The sequence below is a fragment of the Canis lupus genome, chromosome 7 (assembly GCF_003254725.2).
Source record: "Canis lupus dingo isolate Sandy chromosome 7, ASM325472v2, whole genome shotgun sequence".
NCBI classification, from domain to species: Eukaryota; Metazoa; Chordata; class Mammalia; order Carnivora; family Canidae; genus Canis; species Canis lupus.
In genome coordinates this window covers 53280990-53305462 of record NC_064249.1, presented here as the reverse complement: position 1 = coordinate 53305462, position 24473 = coordinate 53280990, and the positions used below count along the sequence as shown (strand labels likewise).

Here is a 24473-nt window from a genome sequence, read left to right as displayed (position 1 = left end):
ACTTGTGGGCAGCCTGGGCCCCTTCACCTGATGGCCTAGCTTGAGGAAGGATAGTCATATTTATTGAGTACCAGCCACATAAATCATCTTTATAGAAGCTATTCTTACCTCAATCCTGCAAATGTAATATGATTAGCCTCACGTGGCAAGCTAGAGAAAAGGCAAGTAATTAGCTGAAGGTCACACCTGGTTTGTGAGTGGCACAGCCGGCATGCATGGAAAGGTCTAGTCTAGTCATCGACAACTCGTGCTTTTCCTACTTTCCAGTTTTAGCAAGGGCAGGCACAGGAATCACTTACAGAAGCTGGTGATACAGGTGAGCGTCGCCCCAGGCCGGGAAGAGCGGGCATGGATAAGGACGGAGCCATGCAAAAGCACATGGTGTCATAACCTAAAATGAGGCAGCCGTGGAGCAGGACCCAGGACAGAGCGAGATTAAGAGATGGCAGAGCTGGGCCTCCGGAGAGGGCGCCAACTAGGAGCAGGACTAAAATACCCTTTGGAAGAGAGTGGCGGTATGGGGGCATGGTGCCAGCTGGCTCGGCTTTCCACGAGAAATCCAGAGTGGCAAACGTAGGCAATTATTCTTCTGCACAAATATGCATTACTTTTAAGAGGAGATGTAACAAAATCAACTAATCCAGAGGTGAAGTCTATTTCTGGTGTGTATTTTTGTGACTAGCCTATGCAGGCTCCCTAGTGTAATTTCAGGCCCCGCCCCCTCCCCGGGGACCAGGCTGGGAGGCAGCCCGATAGCAGCAGTGCCAAGCAGAGGCACTGACCTCAGGCAGTACGTGCTGCTGCACTAGGCCTCTTGAAAGGATCCGTGGGTGAGGCCAGCCCCACTCACCTGCCTCTTGTGGCTCTTGCCTCTGACCAGAATCCTTGCCAGGCTCTTCTGAGCACCCTCGTTGGGAAGCAAGCTCAGGAATGATCAGATACTCGAGGGCTCGCTGCAGTTGGGCTTCAGGACAGACCTCGCCTCCTGGACCAGAGCAGAGCAAAGGGCGGGCCAGGAGAGATGCAGGCCCGGAAACGACAGTGCTGGGCACCAGGGTAAAGATCCTAAGTACAGAGTGCTTCTCAGGCCTTCTTGGGGTATCTGTCCCATTTGACTGGGGAAATTACAGTGGCAAGCATCTTTAAGTACGCAGCCTGCACTTTGGCATGCGAGTGGTTGTGAAGATCTTGCAGAGAGGCTGAGTTAGCAGGATGGAAAGAATGTTAAGTCCCCATTAGGGCGACCCTGGAATGCAAATCACACCTAAGGTCTCTGAGAGGATGTCAAGTCTGACCTTGCACCGGGCGCTCTCTGCTTTTTCAGGTGGCACTGCGGCACGAGGATGGCGATGAGACTGCAGAGCCGCCCCCGAGCGGGCGCCGCGACCGGAGGAGAGCCAGCGTGTGTTCCGGTGGCAGCAGCAGCGCTGCGGGCGAGCAGCGGGGCCTGGACCGCAGGCGGAGCCGCAGGCACTCGGTGCAGAGCATCAGGAGTCCTCTGTCGGCCCCCACCAGTCCCTGCTCCCAGTCGGCTCCTGGCTTCAAGCCCAGTCAAGTAGGAGAGCACTGTGAAAAGTAAGCATTAACCCAGCCCTTGAGAGGGGTGGAGGGACCTTGAAAAGGTGGGAGGGGTCACAACTCCGCAGGTACTGACCCCCATGACTTGATCCCTGCCTCTTTTCCACCCTTCAAACACCACCCCCAGAGTCCCTTGGAATGTCCTATGGAAAGGGGTCCCCGGTGATAGGCACAGATTTGATCTTACTAAGCCCACGAGCTCTTCTTCATGCATTTGTGTTTTTGTATTCATATCTCACTTAATATCTGTTCAGAAAATCTGTGCTTTATCAAATAGAAAAGCATCCAGAACACAAACTTTACCATCCTGTAAATGTAAGATCTTAAGAGTCTTGAGATACTTGTAGCAGTACGTAATTGAGGTAGTTAAATAGAATAAGTCCTGTGTGAGTTAAATATAATGTATAAATATAAACATGTATGCAAATATACATTATTTATAATAAATATATTTATGTATATGAGTAGATACATGTAAATTTCAGTAAATGTTATTGCCATCATTTTTGCCTTAAAGATATAAGGTATGATCTCTGCCCTTATCAATCTCACATGTGGGCTGGGAGAAAGTAAGAATAAGGAAGACAGATAGGAAGAAGTAAAAAGGTTGATCTCATGAGAAATTATATATGTGATATATATATATACACACACACACACACACACAAAGTAATAAATTTTGACAAAATCTATAGGAACTTAGAAATGGTTCTATAAAGCAGAAATGCAACAAAAGGATGGTCATGCTGTTCTGGAGTCTGGGTCCACTGATATCTTCCCAAGTGAATGCTGTCAGTTCCCTAGGATGATGGAGCTCTGGGGACCAGTCCATGCCAGCCAGGTCCACCTGGACTGACTGGCACACTAGCTTGCCAATGTATTACCACCTCCTCTGGCATGTGGAAGCCCTGCTCACATTATTTGGCTGGAGCATTTTCTGTCATCATGGAGATCCACCTGGGAGCCAAACGTAGGTCATGAGTGCCTGGTGAAGAAAATAACTCAGAACTAAGTTGGATGACCTTAAGAGAATGATCAAGATATGTATCTTCCTCTCCATCCCTAAGGGAGCATCCACCCCCCTATCTTGAGAGATGCCCTTAGCAGTCTGTTACTCATGGGATCACTTGATCCATGCCTCTGGGTGCCCCCTGACACAGAAGGAGAGGAAGGCTTTAGTCTGAGAGTGATGTGTAAGGCATGATCCACATTGACACCATTCTCTACCACATAACTATCCATCTGCAGATTTTTCTGCTCCTAAGAGTCCGCATAGAATGAACTCTGTTATAATGAAAAGGAGAACAAAACTTCTAAACAGATTGAGGAATGAGAACATCTACCATTGCACCTTATGGTCTAATATCTTCAAGAAACTTAGTGCTCAAAGGACACTTAAAGTTCTCTTCAGCCCGGCTCCTAGCTAATGGCTTCAGAAATTAACATGGGGAGAAGTGTATATGGTGCGCTGAAAATCTATATTTAAAACCATCACAGATGCTGAAGAAAGTCATTTGGAGTCCTTATCAGTAGTATCTTGCTGTGTCCAACATGAGTCCTGTAGATGCCAGTCTGTCTGTTTCTAACCTTTTCAATGATCCCCATATTGTGAGCCCTGATGGCCATGCCTTGTGACTGGTTGGCAAGGATGTCAGCAGTAGAGTGGACCACTGTGGGCACAGTTCACAGTTTTGAGGTGTGGGGCTTGGGGGGATCTGGAATGGGAAGCCACTCATGAAGCTCTGCATGCTTCTTGTCTCATTCTTTTCAAATAGGACTGATTTTTCATTTTACTGAAATTAGTACTTTGATGTAAATTTATAGGTTTTATTTGAGAAGAATACACTGTCCCGCTTGTAAAGAGAGATAACATTTTACAGACTGATGATGAAGTAAGTGGCTTCATCCATGAAGCCTGTTGGAGGGGTTTTGCCCTCTGGCCCCAAAACAAGAGTACACTTTTGGCAGAGGTAGGAGTGGAATACAGGGAAAGGGTGACGAGAAGCCGAATGGGAAATGATCCCTGCATGCATAGCTTAGTCACCTGCTCAACATCTGTGCCTCCAAATAGGACCTTAGAATCAAGTAGTTCATTGTGTCAGACTCCCCATAGACCTTGAAAGACACAGAAGCATGCCTGACCTAGATCGTTCTTCATCTATGTGAGCATTTTGGCCCTAGTTACTGCTAACTTGTAGCAACATGCCTTCCATATGCCACATAGGAATTTTAGACTGGATTTTGTAATTCTGACCCAACCAATTGCCAGTACTTTAGAAAAGAAGATGATAGGTTAGAGATTCGTGTAGCCCTAAAATGCATATGGCAGTCTCCACTCAGATGGTCCTTTCACATCATCTGAAATTCTCATGATGATCCTCTATAGGATCTAGGAAGACAAGCATCTTCATCATTGTTTTACAAGTGAGAAGATGGGTTGCTGCTTTGTCATGATCCCAGGACAAAGGGACTGAGTTGTGGGTTAAAACACACATCTTCGGCCCTTGCCTTTCAATGTCCAAATCACACATAACCACTTCCTGACCCACCATCCCTAAGCATAATGACTGAGTGAGAAGGAATTTTATTTACATACCATGTAGAGGTGGATTTTTTTGATATAAATATGAAAATTCAAAGAGTTGAAAAGGAGAAAATTTCAAAGTCTCCTTATGATTTAAGCCCGCTGAGCTATGTGCCTCAATTCAAGTAAGGACTAAGACTCCAAGCATGGATTGGTTTGCTTTGGTTTCTTAAGAAATAGTAACTCTCCACTGAACATTTATCCAAAAAGGTATGAGTTTATTGGTTATTGGTCATCTGTTACCTAAAAGCATCTCTCTCTTTTTTTTTTTTTCCTGAAAGAGAGAGCACATGAGCATGAGAGGTGGCAGGGAGGGAAGGGGCAGAGGGAGAGAAATTTAAAATGTAAGTGTAAAGATAAAACTCATTATGGACCACACACAGTCACAAAAGATGCTTTTAGGGGCACCTGGATGGCTCAGTTGGTTAAGTGCCTGACTCTTGTTTTCGGCTCAGGTCATGATCTCAGGGACACAAGGTTGAGCCCTGCATTGGGCTCTGTGCTGGGCTTGGAGCCTGCTTAAGAGTCTCTCTCTTCCCTCTGCCCCTCTCCCCACATCCCTCACTTGAGTGTGCTCTCTCTCTCTCTTAAAAAAATTTCATCTTTATACTTCCAACTTTGCACTGGAAGAAACAAAAATGTTGATGCTTTCATTTTTTACCAAGAAAAAATTATTGTTAGCATCAAATATGCAAAAGAACAGTGTTGCTGGTTTAAACTATCAATAGTATATAATCTTAGGAGAGAAAACCTTAAAGCCTAGAACAGGAGACCTTTCTATGCACTTTCAGGCTCAAACACTCTTCTCTCTGGGGCACCCCATTCTATCCCTGAACTTTCCTGTCAGGAAGATCATCTGACCTAAATGCACCCCATAATATTATAGTTCTTTTATTGCCTAGTATCCCATTATATGGATAAAATTTCCCCATCATGTTTCCCTATTCATCCTGGTTCTTAGCTCTGTCAGCACACACCAGGTCGTCTTCTTGCTCCATATGTCTGTCTTTTTAATAATGAGCATTGCATGGGACTTTAATATGTGAAAAATTTCATCCTGTTGATTTCCACACAACATTCCAACCTGTCGAGGTAATTTTGAACTTTATTCAGTCACTAACGTTAGCATTTGTGCCATCCAGCCTTCAGTCCTATGTATATTTTAATACACATGGAAGAGTGACCTGGCAGGTAGCAGATGATGACAACTGGCTGGGAGTGGATGGCACAGACTGCTGCCATGTGCCTCCAAGGCGGGGATTGGAAACTTTCTCTGTCGGAGGCCAGAAAGTCCATCTGTTAAGCTTTGCAGGTCAGACAGTCTCTGTTGCAGCCATTCAACTGCATTCTGCCTTTGTACAAAAGCAGCCATAGACAACAGATAAGCAAATGACCTTACTCATGTATGGACACTGAGATTGGAATTTTACATGTCATGAAATATCCTTCTGGTTTGTGTTTCAACCATTTAGAAATTTGAAAACCAGTCTTAGCTGATAGACTATATAAAAACAGGTGGTAAGCCAGATTTGGCCAACAGACTATAGTTTGCCAGCCCCCATCATAAGGGGCTGGGTTTCTAGAGGGAGGTTGGGAGGGAAATGATCTGGAATGGGCAAAGAGGAGTACAAGAGGGCTGTGGGAGCAGCATGCTAGGTTCAGGGTGGGAGCAGGGAATATTGCATGAAGACATTGAGGCTATAGGGGATTTTGCTGAGAGCTGCTCATAAGTTCTCAGGGCACAGTGAATGGTTGAAGGGTTTGAAAAAGGCAGGAGTTGAGTTAGGTTAGGAGACATACAGAGCCAGCAAGGAGAAAGGGGATCTGGTGATGGATGAGTCTGGGAAAGGTTGGGCTGCTCTGGGAGGTGGAACCAGCCTGGAGTCAGTCCTAGTGTTCCCACTGAGGTTGTGAGTCTCAATTGGAGTCAGTTCTGTCCCTCAGGACATTTGGCAATGTCTAGACATGTGTTTGGTTGCCATAATCAGGGTGCAGAGTGCTATTGGCTTCTGGTGGGTAGAGGCCAGGAATGCTGCTGAACATTCCACAATGCATGGGACAGCCCTCTGTAGCAAAAAGTTATCTGTTCTAAAATATCAGTAGTGCTAAATCTGAGAAACCCCACCTTAAAGGGCAACAAGTAAATGGTTGTAATTTTCAAGTCCTTGTTGGGATGATGCCAAGGTAGGGAGTCCTTTGGCTATTGGAAGGAGGGGGTGTCTTTCTTAGAAGCACATGGAACTCTGCGGCTGTACCTTCAAATGTTCATGTGTGTGGGTGAAAGTTGACTTTCTTTCAGAGAATATAATTCTCAAACTTCTTGGTTACTTAACAGAAAGGAGAGTCCCTTTTTGTTTTTGTTTTAACTCATTTAACAAAGTTTTACTCTTCAAATTCTTGGGGAATATGCTGAACCCTCCTTGGGGGAACTGAAGGTTTGACTAGATTTTATGAGTTTCTCAGTAATCCAAATGCCCAGTATACCCAATTCCAATCAGCTTTATATCTGTCACATTCCCCAAAATTGACATAATGGAACATGACACAAGCCATGTTACAATGTGACAAGATCAAATAATGATTATATGACAGAAGGTATGCTGTTTCACAGCCAGACTCAGTAAACGGTTTGGAAAAATAGGAGCATGGGACAAGCTCAATACCCAGTGCTCACAGGTATTTGAGGAGCTGAGGACTCATTACTGAGAAGGAGCAATGGCAATCTCCTCTTGGCTGGTGGTATTATCAACTGGTGGTCAAGAAATAAAACAGTTGAATTCAAGAATTGCTATTTAGTTATGTAAGGTAGAAGAAAGGTAAAAATAAGGACCAAAAGGCTTAATATATGTTGCACAAAAGTACTCATCCTAAGAAGTTGAAAGTGACAAGGAAGTACACAGCTGATAGGGGAGATAAGTGTTAGGGCCAAGCCTTGAGCTTGCTGCTGGGAGGGACTAGACATAGTAGTTTGACCTATAAACATGCCCAATCACAAGCAGCAGAGACATGATATGGCCTGGCTCTAGCAGGTCCCAGAGAAGGGGAAACCAAGAGGGACCATGCCCATGTGGGCAACCGGCCACAGGTACTGACCAGGATATAGATAGCTAGTCCACCTGCGCTTCAGGGAGGAGAAGTCAGGCAGGATATGATGTGGAGATGGAGTGTGGATCCTAGCATCAGAAGCTCAGTCTGCACCTGCTGGTGGAGAATAGGCTGTGGCTCCTAAAGAGTAGGGGGACACCCAGTCTACACAAGCCTTCACAGCCTGGCATTTGGAATCACTACAGTAGAGGACATAGGATGGTTGTATTGAAGCATGGGAAGAGGTGCTTAGCTCCGTCACAAAGAGCCATGTGTCGATATAGATATGGCCCTGTATCTAAACACAGGGACACATGGAGGCACTGACTGCACAGCAACTCTGTTTTCAGATAAAAACGATACAGGATTAAAGATGTGGTACCAATTATTAATGCAGTATAAAGTGGACATAGTTGGACCATATGGTGTGAAGGAGACGGTAATGGTGATTGACAGCTGTAATAGTGGCTCACCTTTCCTAGGCACCAAGTTATCTGCCATACCTTATACTGAGAACCGTAGTGTACTAAGTCTATTTTCACCATCACCCCATGACGTAAGGTGGCATTAGGATCTCCATGTGGCAGGAGGAGAAACTGAGACACAGGGAGTTAAAGGAACTGTCCAGAGTCCCACAACTGGTAGGACTGGTTTTAGAGTTCAAGTGGTCTGCCTCCAGAGTCCCTATCTTTCATTATTTTGTTCAACTCCTTTTTTTTTTCTATGATTCTGTAGAAATAAATATCCTTGGTACTTGGCGATTAATAAGCAACTATCAAATACACATTGCCATCTTTTTATATCGCCACTTCCAGATTTTTATGTCAGTACATTTAAACAAGTTATTGCTTGGTGTTCCATTATATGGGTGTACTGTAAAAACAAGATGCCTTCATTCATTTTGCTGTGGCTTGATTTCAATTTTTTTTTCTTGTACCAAACTTTCTGGAATAAGCATACACACATGTATTTGTACACATATGTTAGCATTCTTTTAGGGGAAATTCTTAGGAGATTCTAGATCAAAGGACACTTACATTTTAAATATTAGTATCTCCATGTTGGCTTTCAAAACAGTGATACCACTTCCCTGTCCTCCACCCTCTGCAAGTAACTGACCATTTTCTCACATCATCACCAGCATGGGGTATTAGGAATTGTTCAGAAGGTGAGTGTTTTCTGAAGAGTGAAATCTGATGCTTCAGCATCTTACTTTGCACTTTTGCATTACTACTGAGGTTGTTCTTCTTTAATTGCCTCTTTGGATGTTGAAATTTCCTCTCGTGAGTGCTGCCTGTTTATATCCTTGGCCCATCTGTCTCCTGAATGGTTTGTCCATTTTAATTGATGAGCAGCTACTCTATTTTAATATGGAAATTTTCAGATACAAAAGCAGATGTATTTTGAGTGTCCTTTCTACATTATAGATAATTTTTGACAACCATGTCACAAATATTTTTCCTTGTCTATTACATATCTTTTCATTTCTGATGACTCTTGGTGAATGCATAAAATATATTGCTAGGGTATCCAATTTGTTAGTCTCTTCCTTGGCTGTTTTAGGTGACATGCTTATACAGGAAAGTGTATCCTCTTTCTAACCAGGCTCTATGTTGCCCAGGGAAGATGCTTTGCTTTTCTTCCTTCACTATGTAGGAGATACGTAGTGATTGCAGGAGCCATCACTTATGGGGCACTGACTTTGTGCTTGCCGTTGTACTAAGCAGTTTTGCATGTATTGTAAACTATATGAAGAAAGTGGGAGAATCTTCGTCCATCTTACAGATGAGGAAACTCAGGCACAAAGCGTCAAAAGAGTTGGCCCCAGATCTCACCGATGGTAAGCAGCACAGCTGGGTTTGAACCCGTTCATCTTAGTCCAGAGCGTGTGTTCAGAACCAAACATCCCTGGAACTAAGCTCTGAACCTATAGAACCTATTCAATGGTAACAACTTTTTCTCTTTTGAGGATGAATCAGATTTGTTGAAAAAGCAAAAAATCATTCAGAGCAAATATTTACTGTGACTTGGAAATCCTAATGAGCTGTATTGTTTATAGCCACTTAGATTTTGATCTTGAGATAACCACACTGATTTGCTTGTTTTTCTCAAAAATTGGCACTGCAGAGGGTTCCTAAGGAGTTCTGAAAATGTGCAGAGCAACATCAGAACAAGCCTCCCCTGTTAATCATAACTAGGCAGCCATTATCTTGGTGATAGAGGAAGGAAGGAAGGTATAAAGAGCAGACATTCCTCTGGTTGAGAGGAAGCCACAGTTAATAGCTACTGGAGGCTAGGCCGTCCTCACCTTTTGGGGGCTCATACCTAATGTGTACCAATTAGTGGCCTGGTGAGTGGTGGGGGAAAAGGGAGCCAAGCCTTGGGGCTGAGCCTCAGAGCAGGGAACTGGAAGGAGGCAATTGGAGAGGGAGTTGTTGTCTATTTTCCTGCAGAAATAGGAAGGGGTGTTGGCTCCTCTCCACCAGCCACAGGAACCAGTGGGCAAAGGGGAGCCTAATTATGGAAACATTAGCAGGGTGGGTGAGCTCATGTTCCCATATTTTGACAGGAAGAGGCGTGTTTGGATGCTGAGTGCTAGGGCAGTACATTGCTCTCTGGTCTGTCTTCCACCTTGTCCACAGGACTTCATAGCCAGGGGTCACAGAATTCTTGGCCAGAATGTTGCTGCAGGGTCTTTAGCAGAAATAGCAGACTAGTCCTAGCTCTCTCTCTCTCTCTCTCTTTTTTTTTTTTTTTTTTTGGAAACAGTTAACCATGAGCAGATTGGCAGACAAACGTGTGAGATGAGTAGGTGTTGTGTAATTGGTGCTAACCTGTGAGATCTACACCTGGTGACTTGCTCAGTACTGGCTTCTGGGGGAAGGTTTGGGCAAGTGCAGTAAAGGAGCAGCAGCTGAGGTGGCTGAGAGCACAGGGTAGGTCTTCACAGCCACAGCCTGCACTTCCCTGCCAGGCTTGGCCTCAGTCTTCTCCCCGGTAAACTCTGGATGATGCTACCTCTTTAATAGGGTGGTGGGTGATTTTAAAGAGGCAGCACAAATGTGTGCTTAGCTCACCGTTGTTATTATTATTATAGTCACTCCATGCCCTGGAGCTTTCCTGGGTTTTGTTCTGTTAAAGAAGGTAATTGTTAAATAAATACGGATGCAAAGCTGAAGAGAAGATTTATGCACTGGCATAAACATGCTAGAGGATTTCACAACAGCCAGATTAACAACCACTGGTACCATGGGCTGCAAGTGGCTACCTGGGAAGATTTATCTGATGGCAGATGATTTGTTGTAAATGGGATTCACCGACAAGGGATGTGACCTTGTGAGGTAGGTATGATTAGAATACAGCCAGTGATTCAGGTTTACCATTTAGTGTCGAAGAGGCCCTTTCTGGTTTCCCGAGTATTGAATGGAGTATTGAATGTTTTGGGGTGGACAGGAAGGAAAAGTGCTGGGGGGGCAGAGGGGAGTGAGCCTGGAACTGGTGGACCTAGGCCAAGAAAAGAGAGAAGCATTGAAGCCAGAGGAAGAGGTGGCTTTGCAGAGCTCCTATTGATTTCTGGGGCAGGATCTCTTGTTTCTCAAAATTTCACTGTGACTAGATTGCAGATTTCTTGGGAGTTTGGACTTTGCTGCTCTTTATAAATTGAAATTTAACTGACATATTCTATTCTATTAGTTCCATGTGTACAACATAGTAATTCGACTAGCCTTTGTATACGTTTGGAGCTTTGCCAAACTGAATTTGAGGATCTTGCTAGATTCTGAAGAAATCGGCAAAATTTTATCCTTACAACTGAACAGAACCTCCAGTGAATTTGAAGTGACCCATGATCAGGGCTGTGTCCCAATGAGACTGCTGGGAGGAGCAGAGAGCTGGTGGCGACAGCCCAGGAGAGGGCCTGACTCAGGCAGTGGCTGGGGGAGTGGTGAGTAGGAGCAGGTGAGGAGACAGCACATTTACAGGACGGTGACTGGATTTGATGGTGAGAGAAAGGAGTCTGGGTGATTCCCAGGCAGCCACTAGCCCAGCATCCTGGGGTGGCTGTCAGGACACTTTGCAAACCTTGGGCATTAAGTGTGTCTGTCAGTGGGTCACAAGTACAGCTTCTCCTGGTCAGCTGTAGAGACATTTCTGGAATTCAGGTATGGGTAGTTGATGGTTGAAGTCTAGGCTTAAATGCCATAACCCAGGGAGAAACCAAGTGAGCAGAGAAGTGACTAGTTAGAGCCCTGGAAAGCAAACTGTAGAATTCTCATCCTGTGAAATGCCGGAACCGAGAAGCTCACTTACTTGCCAAGTCAATGAACCTTGAAATCGGTCGTCTTCAAGTGTGAATATTTTTCAAGCTAGAGTGGCCTGCCCTAGTGTGATGTTTCAAGAAGAGACAGCCTTTACGGGGAGAGCCATAGTGAGCACATTTCAAAGAGCAGGAAAGGTTCTTGTTTCTCATTAAATCTTTGACTTGCTCTGGGAATTTACTTTCGGTGTCAAGCCTGCTTCCCCTTGACCTGGGCAAACACCACATTTCCTATAACGTGCACCTTCTCCTCCAATGTTCTGAATGTTCAAAGCCCTTTCCGGAGGAGCTTGCTTTTCCTTGGTAGTCCGTGTGGGTGTGGGTGGTCCTTCTGGAGAGTGAGCATCTGTCTCTCTCTGTCTTGTGCAATTCCCAGGATGCCTTTGGAAATGGAGCAGAGGCTTTCTAATGATTCCTGAGTGAGCTGTTTGGGTCCAGTCATGCAAGGAGGAATGCAATTGCCTTTGCTTGACAAGAGTCTGTGGAGGAAGCTCGGTGGTAACTCTTCACTTATAAAGGTTGAATGAACAGGGAAATTAAACCCAAAAAATGTAGATTGAAGAAGCTAAATCTGACCTGGTGAAAAGAAAGAGTGGCCAGAGGTGTGACTGGTGAGGCATTTTGCAAGACGAGGCTTTGGAGATTGAAGGGGATAAGCCCAAAGAGAGAGACCTGGCTTGATGGCATTCTTGTCTCACGGTATGTGGTCAGCATGCTGACCGTGATCACAGAAACATCATATTCCTGTTCAAAAAATATTTATTTCTGAGTGAAGTAATGTTTATGGTTCAAAAACTGACCAAAATTAACATGGACTATAGCCATGGTCCAAATATGTCTCATGGTGGTGCTCTTAACTGAGTCTGTGCTAGTGAGATGGGGCCTTGGTGGGATGAGCAAGGGGTGAGAGCTGTAGACTCATTGTGCACTTGAATTCAGTGAGAAGAGACATTGATGTGCTGGAAAGAATCTGGAAGAAGAAAGGATTAATGGCTTCTTCCAGTCCTTATATTGACGAGGTTTTGTTTTTGTTTCTGTGTTTTGCCACAGAGAAATGATAACAGCAAAGGTAGCATATAGCATCGTAGTTAGGAGCTTGGATGCTAGAGTTGCACTACTTGGGTTCAGATCCTTACTAGCTGTGTGACTCTGGGGAAACTCCTTAACCACTCTGCTGGACTTCCTCATCTGTGAATGGAGTAATAATAGTACCTACCTCAGGGCTCCTGTGAGAATTCAAGGAGCAAGCCAGGCTAAGTGCTTAGAATGATGAGAATGGCCCACACAGAGTATATTTAAAAACTAGAGGGGATCCCTGGGTGGCTCAGTGGTTTGGCGCCTTCCTTCTACCCGGGACGTGATCCTGGAGTCTGGGATCAAGTCCTGCATTGGGCTTTCAGGCTCCCTGCATGGAGCCTGCTTCTCCTCTCTCTGTGTCTCTGCCTGCCTCTCCCTCTCCCTCCCTCTCTCTCTCATGAATAAATAAATAAAATCTTAAAAAAAATAAATAAAAACTAGAATAAATGAGTGACTACAGGCCCCTATCTCCACCTCGGTAGACCCTGCTTTCCTTGGAAGGATCCCTGAGAGGTGGAACCCAGCCAAGAGGGAAGCCAGCCTTGTCCTTTGAGAATTCAAGGAAGCCTGGGCACATCTAGGACAGGTATCTACAGCCTAAATGCCTTTTGATGATCGTGATAGAGCATGCTTCCCAAAGACACAAGAACTCAGAGAGGAATTCAGAAACAATTATATCACACTTTAGGAATATTCAGCTATGGTATTCACATTGCCCCAGAGAAATAATTTCATTCCTGAGAGGTTTGGTGGTTTTTTGTTTTTTTTTTTTTCCTCTCAACTGTGTGTGGTTCTGGTTTTATAAACATAAGATTAAAAATGGCTAGTGATAAGCCCCCATGAAGAAGTGGCCAGTCAGGGCCTGCCGCATGCAGGCATCTATCTCGCAGAGGTGTTGGATGGGATGGAAAGTATAGTGACCGTGTGTCAGCAGCAGACTTCCAAACTGAAACAAATACTGACTTACTGGACTTTAGAAGATATAGAAAAACATTTTTTTCCACCTATGAAAAGCTTTGTAAAGTTGCCTTTGAAATAGAAAGGTAAATAATTTTGATCATGAGATGGGGAAAAAAGCAAAGATGAGGTACCTTTGTGTCTGTAAAAACATGGCTGTGGCTAGGGTCCACATCATGATAGCTCATGTCTGTAAGTAAATGAGCAAGCCAACAAACCTCTGGAAGAGAAATCCCCAATATTGAACATCTTATTTCAGAGTGATTTCACATGGATAGACTTCTTAATATTGATATTTTATGAGCCTTGATATTAGGATTACTGCTTTGAGTTTGTGGCAGAAACACTAGTTTGCGGGCTAAAGGAAAGCAAGATCATGTTCATTCGTTCATTATTCATCCAGCTCCTATATTCTTGTGTCTGCCACATTCTTGGTTCTGGGATACAATGGTGGAAATGACCCTTATGAAGCCTCAGACAGTGAGTGCGTAAGTAGTGTAACAGGGAAATGTGTGCGGCTTTGGAAGGAGGCTTTAAAGGAAGTAAACGACTGCGTGGTAGAAGGTAGTCTGGGATATGAGGGTATACCCTTGAAGAGAACTTGCAGAAGGGCGCAAAGCTAGGGGGAGGGATTTCATTACAACATCACATGTAGGAGCAAAGAACCGGGGACTGGCTAGCTAAAGTAGGATGTGAAATAAGCATATGATGGAATGCAACCAGCAGTTATAAGAAATGCACCAAAACTAGAAGTACTGACCTTCTGACTATATGCTGCTGTATAAAAACTTGCTGCATAAAATGATTATAGAATAATCTATGTTTAAATATTCTTTTAATCTGGAGATTTACCCACCAGATTTGTAGCAGTGGATATCCCTGACCAAAGGGAACTTAATTGTTATCAGTAGTAGTATGCTTTTTTGAAGGACACATGTATGCCTGTAATTACATCTGAATTTTTAATTTTTTTTAAATTTTTATTTATTTATGATAGTCACAGAGAGAGAGAGAGAGGCAGAGACACAGGCAGAGGGAGAAGCAGGCTCCATGCACCGGGAGCCCGATGTGGGATTCGATCCCGGGTCTCCAGGATCGCGCCCTGGGCCAAAGGCAGGCGCCAAACCGCTGCGCCACCCAGGGATCCCTACATCTGAATTTTTAAAAGGTTCTTTAGAAGAAAGGATAGTGGGAGGGGGTGGTCCAAGATATCTCCTCAGGCATTTAGGCTGAATCCTGAAAGATGAGAAGAACTCCCTGGGCTGAGGGAGGGATTGCCATGCTCAGTGGCAAAGAGAGGAAAGGGCTCGATGTGTCCAGGGAACTGGTAGGGGATCTCAAGAGACAAGGTCATAGAGTGTGGATGGGGACACAGAAGTGCCACGGGGGTGAGACAAGGTTGCACCGCCAACAGGGTAAGTCATGTGGGAGGTTGGAAACCATAGCATGGAGTCTGGTGGCTATTTGACATGCAAGACTTAGCCACATAAATCTGAAGAGATGCCTGTCTGCCTGGTGGGGATCAGATTGGAGGTGAGGAAAAGTGGACATGGGTACTCTGGGTGGTAGCTATTGATGCAGAACTATTGAAAAACACTGGTACCTTGGACTAGGGCAGTGGTTCTCAACCCTGTGGAACACTGACATGTTCCATGTAACATGACACGCATGCTCAGACTACACCTCAAGATGGTGGAATATGGGGCACCTGGGTGGCTCAGTGGTTGAGTGTCTGCCTTTTGCTCAGGTCGTGGTCCCAGGGTCCTGGGATCAAATTCCTCATAGGGCTCCCAGTGGGGGAGCCTGCTTCTCCCTCTGCCTGTGTCTGTACCTCTCTCTCTGTCTCTCATGAATAATAATAATAATAAAAAAGATGGTGGAATACGGCTTCTGAAGGGAGGACTTAAGCATTAACATTTCACTTATTTTTTAAAAAAGATGTTATTTATTTATTAATGAGAGGTGTGGGTGGGGGTCAAGACCAAGAGAGGGAGAAGCAGGATCCCTGTAGAGCAGGGAGTCCAAGGTGGGACTCAATTCCAGGATTCTGGGATCATGACCTGAGCTGAAGGCAGACGCTCAAACAACTGAGCCGTGCAGGCGGCCCTAACATTTTAAAATTATGTATCTCGTGGATGGGAATCATTAGGCTGGAGGTTGCTATGGGCCATGGAGAATTTGAGGCCCACACTGGAGAAAGAATCAGTAGTCCTCACTGCTGGATCTCCCAGGACTGCCCTCTCGGACCAGGCTGAGCCCCTTATGGACTGGTGGCACATATCCAGTTCCTTTGGTGATGGTCCTTGTAGATAGTTCTGGCCCTTTCCTGCTCTTTTATTCTCTTCCTATTACCTTCTTTTTACACAATTCATTTTTCATTGGCATCTTCACAGGCAGATGGCCAGTGAAGTAGAAAGCAAATGCTACCCACACAAGTCCATGTGGTTACTATTGGTAATTTGGAGGCATGACTTGAGGGGGTAGAAATAGAAAATGAGGTTGTTGAGAAAAACCCTGGCTGAAATGTAAGATTTGAGGTTTATCTCCAGATGTCAATTATCTGTACTTTATTACCATATTAAGAGTTGACTCTGGTGGGTTCAAGTCTAAAGCATGTGAAAGGGCAATTAGAATTCTAGAAGCAAACTGAGTCATGAGTTAGAAAGATATTACTGCACACAAACTCTGAAAACACATTGCCTTCCTCATGGTGGTTGCATTTGGTATCTGGTTCTCAAAGATGGACATATCCTGTTTCTCTGATTTATAGCTAAAAGTTTTTCACTCTTTAGTATACCTCTCTTCCCATCTGTGAAAAACAGGAGACAATATGTGTAAGAGGGGCCATTATTTGAAACATTTAAAATTAAGCTTGACCAGTAAACATCTCATTAGACTAGTAGTTGCACAAGTTCTAGAAATGGGAGAATTTATTTAACGTCCATACAATTTTGTGTCTTCCGTTATCAAAGGCCACTCCAGCTGGAAGCTCCCATCTTGCTGTTTTTCTTTATTATGTGGGTGAGATAAGTAAGAAGTCAAGCTAGACATGCGGCAGGGCTGTTTTCATCTCTGGAGGCTGCCATCTTGAAACCTCAGCTTGGGACTTGGCATCCCTTTTATTTCCAAAAGTCCATAGAGAATTCTAGTTTCCCTTTATCTTAATTTCACTTCTCTCCTAGATCTCTAAGGGACATTTAACACAATTTACTAGTATCTATGGCTTAGAATAAAGTGTTTTATTGGTCTTTTTATATCAAAATCAAAGCACACTCAAAGTAGTGAGTTGTCTCACTACTGTCTGTAGTTATCATTGGATTGATACAATTAGCTTGGCACCTGAATTACCTTTATGCCTGTTAGCTGCAACCTAGCTAATGTATTTTTTTCTATGGCTGTTTATACTCTATAGACTGGAATTCTATTATATTAAACTATTCCATGTTTTCAACAGAAAGAATGTATTGGATCCATTAGTATTTTATTCTAAAACAGGATAACAAAATACTGGCTTATGCATTAAGTTTCTGGCCAGTAGTCCAGTTCTTAGATATATTCGGTATCCACGGCCTGTGCTTTATTCTTCTAAACTTTGCATGCTACAGGGACAATAAATACTTTACTGCCTAACTTTGAGTTCTCACCATGGAAACATCAGAGCAACAGCTGGGCTCAGTTAAATGTCTTCTCATTCTCTTGGCTGGCAAAAAATCTTTTAAGGGAACTTTTTTTTTTATTATTTGATGGATAATAAAACTATTTTTGAATGAAATCACTGCTTCACTTGGTCAGATATATGTCTTAATTGATTAAGATCACTAATTGGAAATTTTCAAAACTCATCTTGGCCCTTGGTAACCTAGAAACAGTCTTATAGTTAACAGAAAGTGTGAGTCACTGCAAAGCTAAATCTGAACTGGTTTAAGTATTTGTTAACACAGAGTGATGCAAACGGAGCCAAGGGGACACTTTTTCTGTCATAAATTTAACAAAACATTTCTTTACATATTTTTTCATCTAATTTTGATAAGTCATGTACATGTTACAGAATTAAGTGGAGCATACAAAATGTGTGCATTTGGTCTGAACCTTGAGACCGCATTCCAATTAATTGCCACAAATGTCATACCTATGTCGAGTGTCACCCTCATGTCAAGACACTGATCTGTTCAAGGCAACCAGGCAGGTCTGGGATAACCAGGGGCTGTAGGCAGCCCTGTTCATTATGCTAGTGTGTTGTGTATTAGATTGTCTGTGCTGTGCAAGAGGAGGATTGAGAAGCACATTACAGGAGACTGTTGCTTAGAAGGATAGTTCGGTGATGACAGGGTGATAAAACCAGTTGAGATTCTGCTTTGGTTTCTTGGAGTAGGCTGGCTGGTAGAAAGGACACTAGTCTGGATATCAGGAGACCAGAGTTCTTCCTGGCAGGTTGTATGATCTTTGCTCTCCCTGGACCTCATCTTTCTTATCTGCAACATGGAGAGGTCTCTAAGGCCATATCTCAGTTCTTGCCAATCTTGTTCTTTAACCACCCTTAGCAAGTGTCTCCATGCTGAACATCATGGTAGGTCCTCAGTGCCAAAAAAAATGCCACAATCAGCCGATATTTACTGGCTGACCATGGGGGCTGGTCTACTGGAGAAATAAGCTGAAGCAGCATCTCCAGGCAGGGAAATGGCTTCTGCGAGGGACCCCAAAACTGAAATACACCAGACATTGGGCTGATAGATTAATAGATTCAGTAAGACTGGGGGTGTGGAGGTCCAGGAAGGGAGAGTGGGAGATGAAGTTGGAGAGACAGTAGAGAAAGTTAGAGTTTTAGGTGGCAAATTGGATTGAATCCTAAGATTTGAGTAAGGCAGTGTCCTATGCAAAAATCATTCTTGTCCTCTGCTCAGTTCTTCCCCTGCCACCTTCGTTTTGCTCCAGCAGCACTGGATGGAAGTCTCATTTTCCAGGCCAGTCAGCCCCAGTTGAATACTTCCTGGTACAATTAGCTACTGGCTTGGTCTCTCACAGGTCTGTAAACTCAAAGGGTAGGAACCAGAATTTTGCATAAAATAAATGCTCAATAAATATTTGTTGGATAAAGGGAGAGAGCACTCCTGTCCCATAGTTAAACTTTTTGCTTTTGAAAAAACTGTTGTTACTTATGGGAAATCTCTATCATCTGCTTAGTTTTGCTGTGAACCTACAACTGCTCTTGAAAAAACCTATTGTAAAAATCCCAGTTGTACAAGTTTGGATCAATCATAATCCTTGGTTTATGGTGTATTGTCACTGTTGCTCCATGTGTGGCCTCTCCTAGTTTGTTTTTATGTAAAATTGATTTACTGATACATAAAAAAAAATCAGTGAGTCTGTGGCCTCGCTAAAACAACCAGAGCATTTCCCCTAACTTATACCTATCCATGTGCTTCCATGTTTCCCATCTCTGTGCCTGGGTAACCAACACTCTAAAATATTGTTTACTGTTGTCTTTATGGAGTTTTATAATATTATCAAACACATATGTATAACTAAACCCCTCACACAGCTTTGCCTTTTTGAACTTTTAGAAAGTGTATCATATTGTGTGCTCCTTCTTACAATTGCTTTCTCCACATTACATATCTAATGTTCATCCATATTGTCATGTGAAGCCAATCATGATCTATTTTCACTGCTTGGAATATACCTCAATCTGTTTATCATTTTCCTTGTTGCTGAGCATTTGGGTTGCTTCCATTTCTTGACAATTACAAAGAGTGCTGCTGAGAATATTTTTAGACTCATATCGTGGTGCATGAGTGTTTCAGTATCTCTAGGGAGGGTTTCTCAACCTTGGCACTACTAACATTTTGGACTGAATTCTCTTGTGGAGGACTCTCCTGTACATTGAAGGATGTTTGACAGCATCCTTGTCCTCTACCTGCTAGATGACAATAGCACCTTCTCCTCAGCTGTGCCAACTAAAAGTATGTCCATTGACAAATGTCCCTTGGGGGACTGAATCACCCTAGTTTATAACCACTGCTCTGAAGTGTAACAGGGCCATCTAGCTGTGGTATTTCTGGGTCATGGTACAGGTGTTTAGCTTTACAGATAGCACCAATTGTTTTGTCAAAGTATTTATACCAATGCACATTCCTACCAGCAATATGTGAGTCAGTTGATCTACATTATCTTTGATACTTGGTGTTACCAGACTTCTAAGTTTTTCCAGGTAGAGATAAGATGGTATCTCATTGTGTTTTGGATTTATATTTCCTGATTGATAGGTTAAAATATCTCTTCATATAAATTTATTGGCCATGACCATGTATTTTGCCCAATTTTATACTTTTGTTTTTATTTTTTTAAATGTGTATTTTTAAAAGATTTTATTTATTCATGAGAGACAAAGAGAGAGAGAGGCAGAGACATAGGCAGAGGCTCCCCACTGGGAGCCTGATGCAGGACTTGATCCCAGGGCCCTGGGATCATGACCTGAGCCAAAGACAGATGCTCAAACACTGAGCCACCCAGGCACCCCTAAAAAATGTTTTTGAGTTTGTGTCTGTTAGATGTACTTAAATGCCTTCTTTGAATTCATTGTTTGACTTTCTCATCCATAGTATTTTGGTCTTAGAATATACTTTAACACTGTTTTAAATGTTTTTTTGTACTTTTGAAAAGTTGAGCAACATCCATTTTCCTTTTTGTTTGTCTTTTGAAGCCTAAGAGGTGTAACATCAGCCCAAGACCCAAATTTAGGAAGTAAATTTTGCTTTGAAGGAAACTATATGCCACAGAATTGGTCAGACATTGGGCCTCTTGGTCTCTTTTCTAATATGGAAAGGGTGGCCTCCAGTCTGCGATTGCTTGTGGTAAAAAGGAAAGTGCCTGTTGCATTTAGAGTAGATCTGTGCCTTGGAGTAACTCCTTATCAGTCAAAAAACAAAACACCCTTCATCGTATTTGAAAGCCAAAGGTCAAAGACCCAGAATTCCTTTTAGACAAATGTAAACAAAATTAAGTTATACTTTAAGGGAAAATTCAGCTAGGGGAAAAGCAAAATTGTCCGAACTAATTCTTCATCTTAAATATTATCAGCATGCAAGGTTCTGTTTGACTAATTCATCATGGGCTGAAACTAAAATCAAGCATACAAAGTCCTGTGTTCTATGAGAGAATATCTCTTTCTCCATCCATTTGGATTATAGGTCAAGGCCAGTGCCTTGACCATAAGCCACCCTGGAACTGGGTCCTCCCGGTAGGTCATTGTGCTGCCTGCCACTGGTCCTGGCTTGCCATTCATGATAGTAAAGCTATGGCACACACAAGCCATGTGACAGTTTAGTGCAGGATCAGAAGATGTTTAGCCTAAAGAGAGTACAGTTTGGGATGTAGGTCTGGATTGTGATCTTCAGACATCTGTGGGGCAGCTATGTAGAAGAGAGACGGATCAAAAAGAGCTTACACAGGCAGAAGTTATAAATGGAAGTGTTGCTGTCTGTCAGTGGTATGGAATGCTGTGTCTTGTTTTTTAGGACATCAAGCAGAGTTCTGAATGTCCACTGGTGGGAGATATTAGAGATTTCCTAAGGGGGCCCAAAAGGCAGTGTTGATGTTGATAATCATGGCCCATAACTAAAACAAACTGATTTGTCTACCGAGTGCCAAGCCTTTTCAAAGTGCTTTTACATATGAATACAACCCTCCCACAAGGTGTAGTTACTGTTGTATCACATGTAGGGATGAGGAACAAGGGGATCCAAGATCACACAGCAGTAGGTGGTGTAGCTGGAGTACAACCCAGGCAGCCTGGCTCTGAGCATCTCCAACTCTAGCAGACTTTGCTTCTGATGACTTTACCTCCTGGGGGAGCCAGTAAAATAAAAATATTTTGGAGGGAGAGACTCCATATTTTGTTTTAAAGAAGAGAGGCCCATTGGTTGTCAGGATAGATGGCATTCTTGGTAGACCAGAAGTAATAGCATCTGCAAATTCCCACTCAAGCTGAGTGAAGGTGGTAGCATCGGGCTGAAGATTGAAGGAACAGTTTCATCTGGGCTGCTATTGGAGCAGGTGGGAGGAAAAAAGGACCAAGGCTGATAAAGGGTGATGTGTGAGTGAAAGCGATCCCAGTCTCAGAAGGACAGACTAGGTATGTGGGTTTGCGTCTGATAGCATTATAGGAGGAATGCTGCCCTCACCATTCCCCTGACCTCCTTGTTTGTGACAGAGGCACCCTTCAATCCAGGTAAGGGGCATTTAATCATTGTGTTTTGCCAATGTTTCTCTCTCCCTTTTTCCTTTACATCTGATCAGTCACCAAGTTCAGCCAACTCTGCTTTAATCTTTTTCAGATATATCACTACTTCCTTTGTTCTTAAAGTTGTCACCTTCTCTGCTTTGATTCTTTATGAGGTTTGCATAACTTTGACTCCAAAACCTGACAAATGCATTATAAGAAAGAGAAATTCTGATCAATTTTTCCAGAAGATGTGGGAAAAAAATTCATGATAAAATATTAACAAATAGAACCCAGCTGTATATAAAAAGAAAAATGCAGCAAAGTTGGATTTATTCCGGGTATGCAAGGTTTAATACAAGTTTAATATTTTAAAAAAGCAGACTTTGTAATTCATTGTTAATAGAAAAAGGGGAAAACCATAAGATTATCTTTTTAAATGGAAAAAAAAGAAACCTTTGACAGAATCCAACGTTCATTTATGATAAAAATTCTTAGCAAACAAGGAAACTTTAATCTGGTAAAGAATATCCACACAAAATTATGGCAAATCTCATACATTCCCCTGATATTTGGAAAAATAAAGGAATACTTAAATTCATCACTTCAATTTAACATCATACTTGCGTTTGTAGCCAGTGTAATAAGGCAAGGACGGCATGAGAATTTGAAAGCAAAAAACAACAATCATTACTTACAGATGATGTGATTGTCTACATAGGAAATCTAAAAGAATCAATGTAAGAAGTATTACAATTAATAAATTTAGAAAAGTTGGTAGGTCCAAGGTAAATTTTTTTAAAAATACACCACAAATAGAAAATGAAGTTTAGAAATTGATAAATGTAACATAGCATCAAAATTTATGCCTAGAAAAAAATTTAACAAAAGATATGTAAAATCTCTACTGAAAAGTTTCCACACTATTAAGAGATATTAAAGAAGGTTGGAAAAAGATTAGATTTAAATAAGATTATCCCAGACCATGGGATAATCCATGGTTTGAAAGACTCAGTGTGTAGATGTCAATTCTGAAGTCGTGTATAAAGGAATGTTGTTCTGCAAATTTGTATATAAATTTAATATAATCCCAAACAGTAGTCCAGCATGATTTTTATGGAAATTGACAGGCTGATTGAAAATTCTCATAGAGGTCCATTTCTGTTAGGAAGGACGTTAGGTTTGAGGTAGGTGTTAAGGAGAATAACTACCATGACTTCAAGCACTTTGATGAAACCTCAGATGTGAGGGGCCTTCTGGCCAAGCGTCTGCGATTTCATATCGTTGGAGCCTTCGCTGTATCCCTGGGGGTTGCAGCTTTCTATAAGTTTGCTGTGGCTGAACCAAGAAAGAAAGCATATGTAGATTTCTAAAGAAATTATGATTCCATGAAAGATTTTGAGGAGATGAAGAAAGCTCGTATCTTTCAGAGTGCAAAGTGAATTTAGAATATAAAGAATTTCTTTGGGTTGCATTTCACTGAAGCTTGTCACTGACCTGTGTTCCTGAGCTATGAAACACGAACACTGGTTATGGAATAGTTTCTCTTAATAAACAACTAAAAACTAAAAAAAATTCTCATAGAAATGCAAAGGGTCAGGGACTTATTAACGCTATACAATGTCAAGATCTGCCATAAAACTACAGTAAGTTAGGTAGCAAGGTATTCACACATTGAAAATTCCTCTTTGGTAAGAAAAAGTTCCATAACCCATAGGTATTTACCTGATTTATGATAATAATGATATTAAAGTAGGGAAAAGAATGACCTCTTTACTAAATGATTCTGGGCCAGTTGTGTATCCATATAGAGGAACAATATGTCTAACACCTATCTCACATGATATACAAAAATCAATTCTGGATGAATTGCAAGTATAAACATGAAAGGTGTAATAAGCTATGAGAAGGGTACATAAGAGAATGCCTTTAAGACCCTGGTATAGGCAAAATATTGTGAAAACAGGACACAAAGGGCACTAACTCACAAAGAAAAAAGAGAAATAGGACTTTTTTATGATTAAGAACTTTCATTTATTAAAAGATACCATAAAGTGAATCCAAAGACAACCCGCAGAGAGGGAAAAGATTCTTGCAACATGTTAAGTATGGCAAGAGACTTGTACCCAAGTTATATAAAGAATTTCTACAAATCAAAAAGAAAAATACAACCTGAACAATGGGCAAAGTACTTATACTTCAAAAAGAGGTAATCTAAATGGAGGACACCTAACCATATGACAAAAGTGCCCAGCTTCATGAGTCATCAGAGAAAGCAAACTAAGACCACAATGAGATGTCACCACAGCCAGATTAGGTGACCAAAATGAAATAGACAAAAAACACCAAATCTTGGCAAGGATGTGGGACAGGCAGGATGCTCATCTACTACTTATGGGAATGTACGTCTTAAAAAATTGCTTAACGGTTTCTAATAAAGATGAACCCAAGCATATATGACCCAGAAATGCCATTCCTAGATACATACTGCATAGTAAGATATACACATATTCGATGAGAGACATGTATGACAATGATCATAATAGCCCTATTCAAAATCACCCCAAACTGAGAAGTGCCTCGTTTATCAACAGTAGACTGGGTAACTATGGTCTTTTCATACAAGGGAGTATTATATAACAACAAGAATGAATGATCTT

At 42.4% G+C, this 24473-nt stretch overlaps 1 protein-coding gene across 18 annotated transcripts in view; it reads left to right on the top strand.

Annotated features, from left to right (window-relative positions):
* Window positions 1-24473, top strand: part of FHOD3 (formin homology 2 domain containing 3) — a 464819-nt gene that overhangs the window by 318588 nt on the left and 121758 nt on the right. For 15 of the 18 annotated variants that reach the window (XM_025429108.3, XM_025429100.3, XM_025429109.3 and 12 more), the window contains exon 10: window positions 1325-1575. In XM_025429108.3, coding sequence (XP_025284893.1) covers window positions 1325-1575 — 251 coding nt within the window. Of the gene's footprint in view, window positions 1-773; window positions 1057-1324; window positions 1576-24473 lie in introns of those variants that run through there. The other 3 variants (XM_049112692.1, XM_049112690.1, XM_035718891.2) reach the window with 2 other exon arrangements.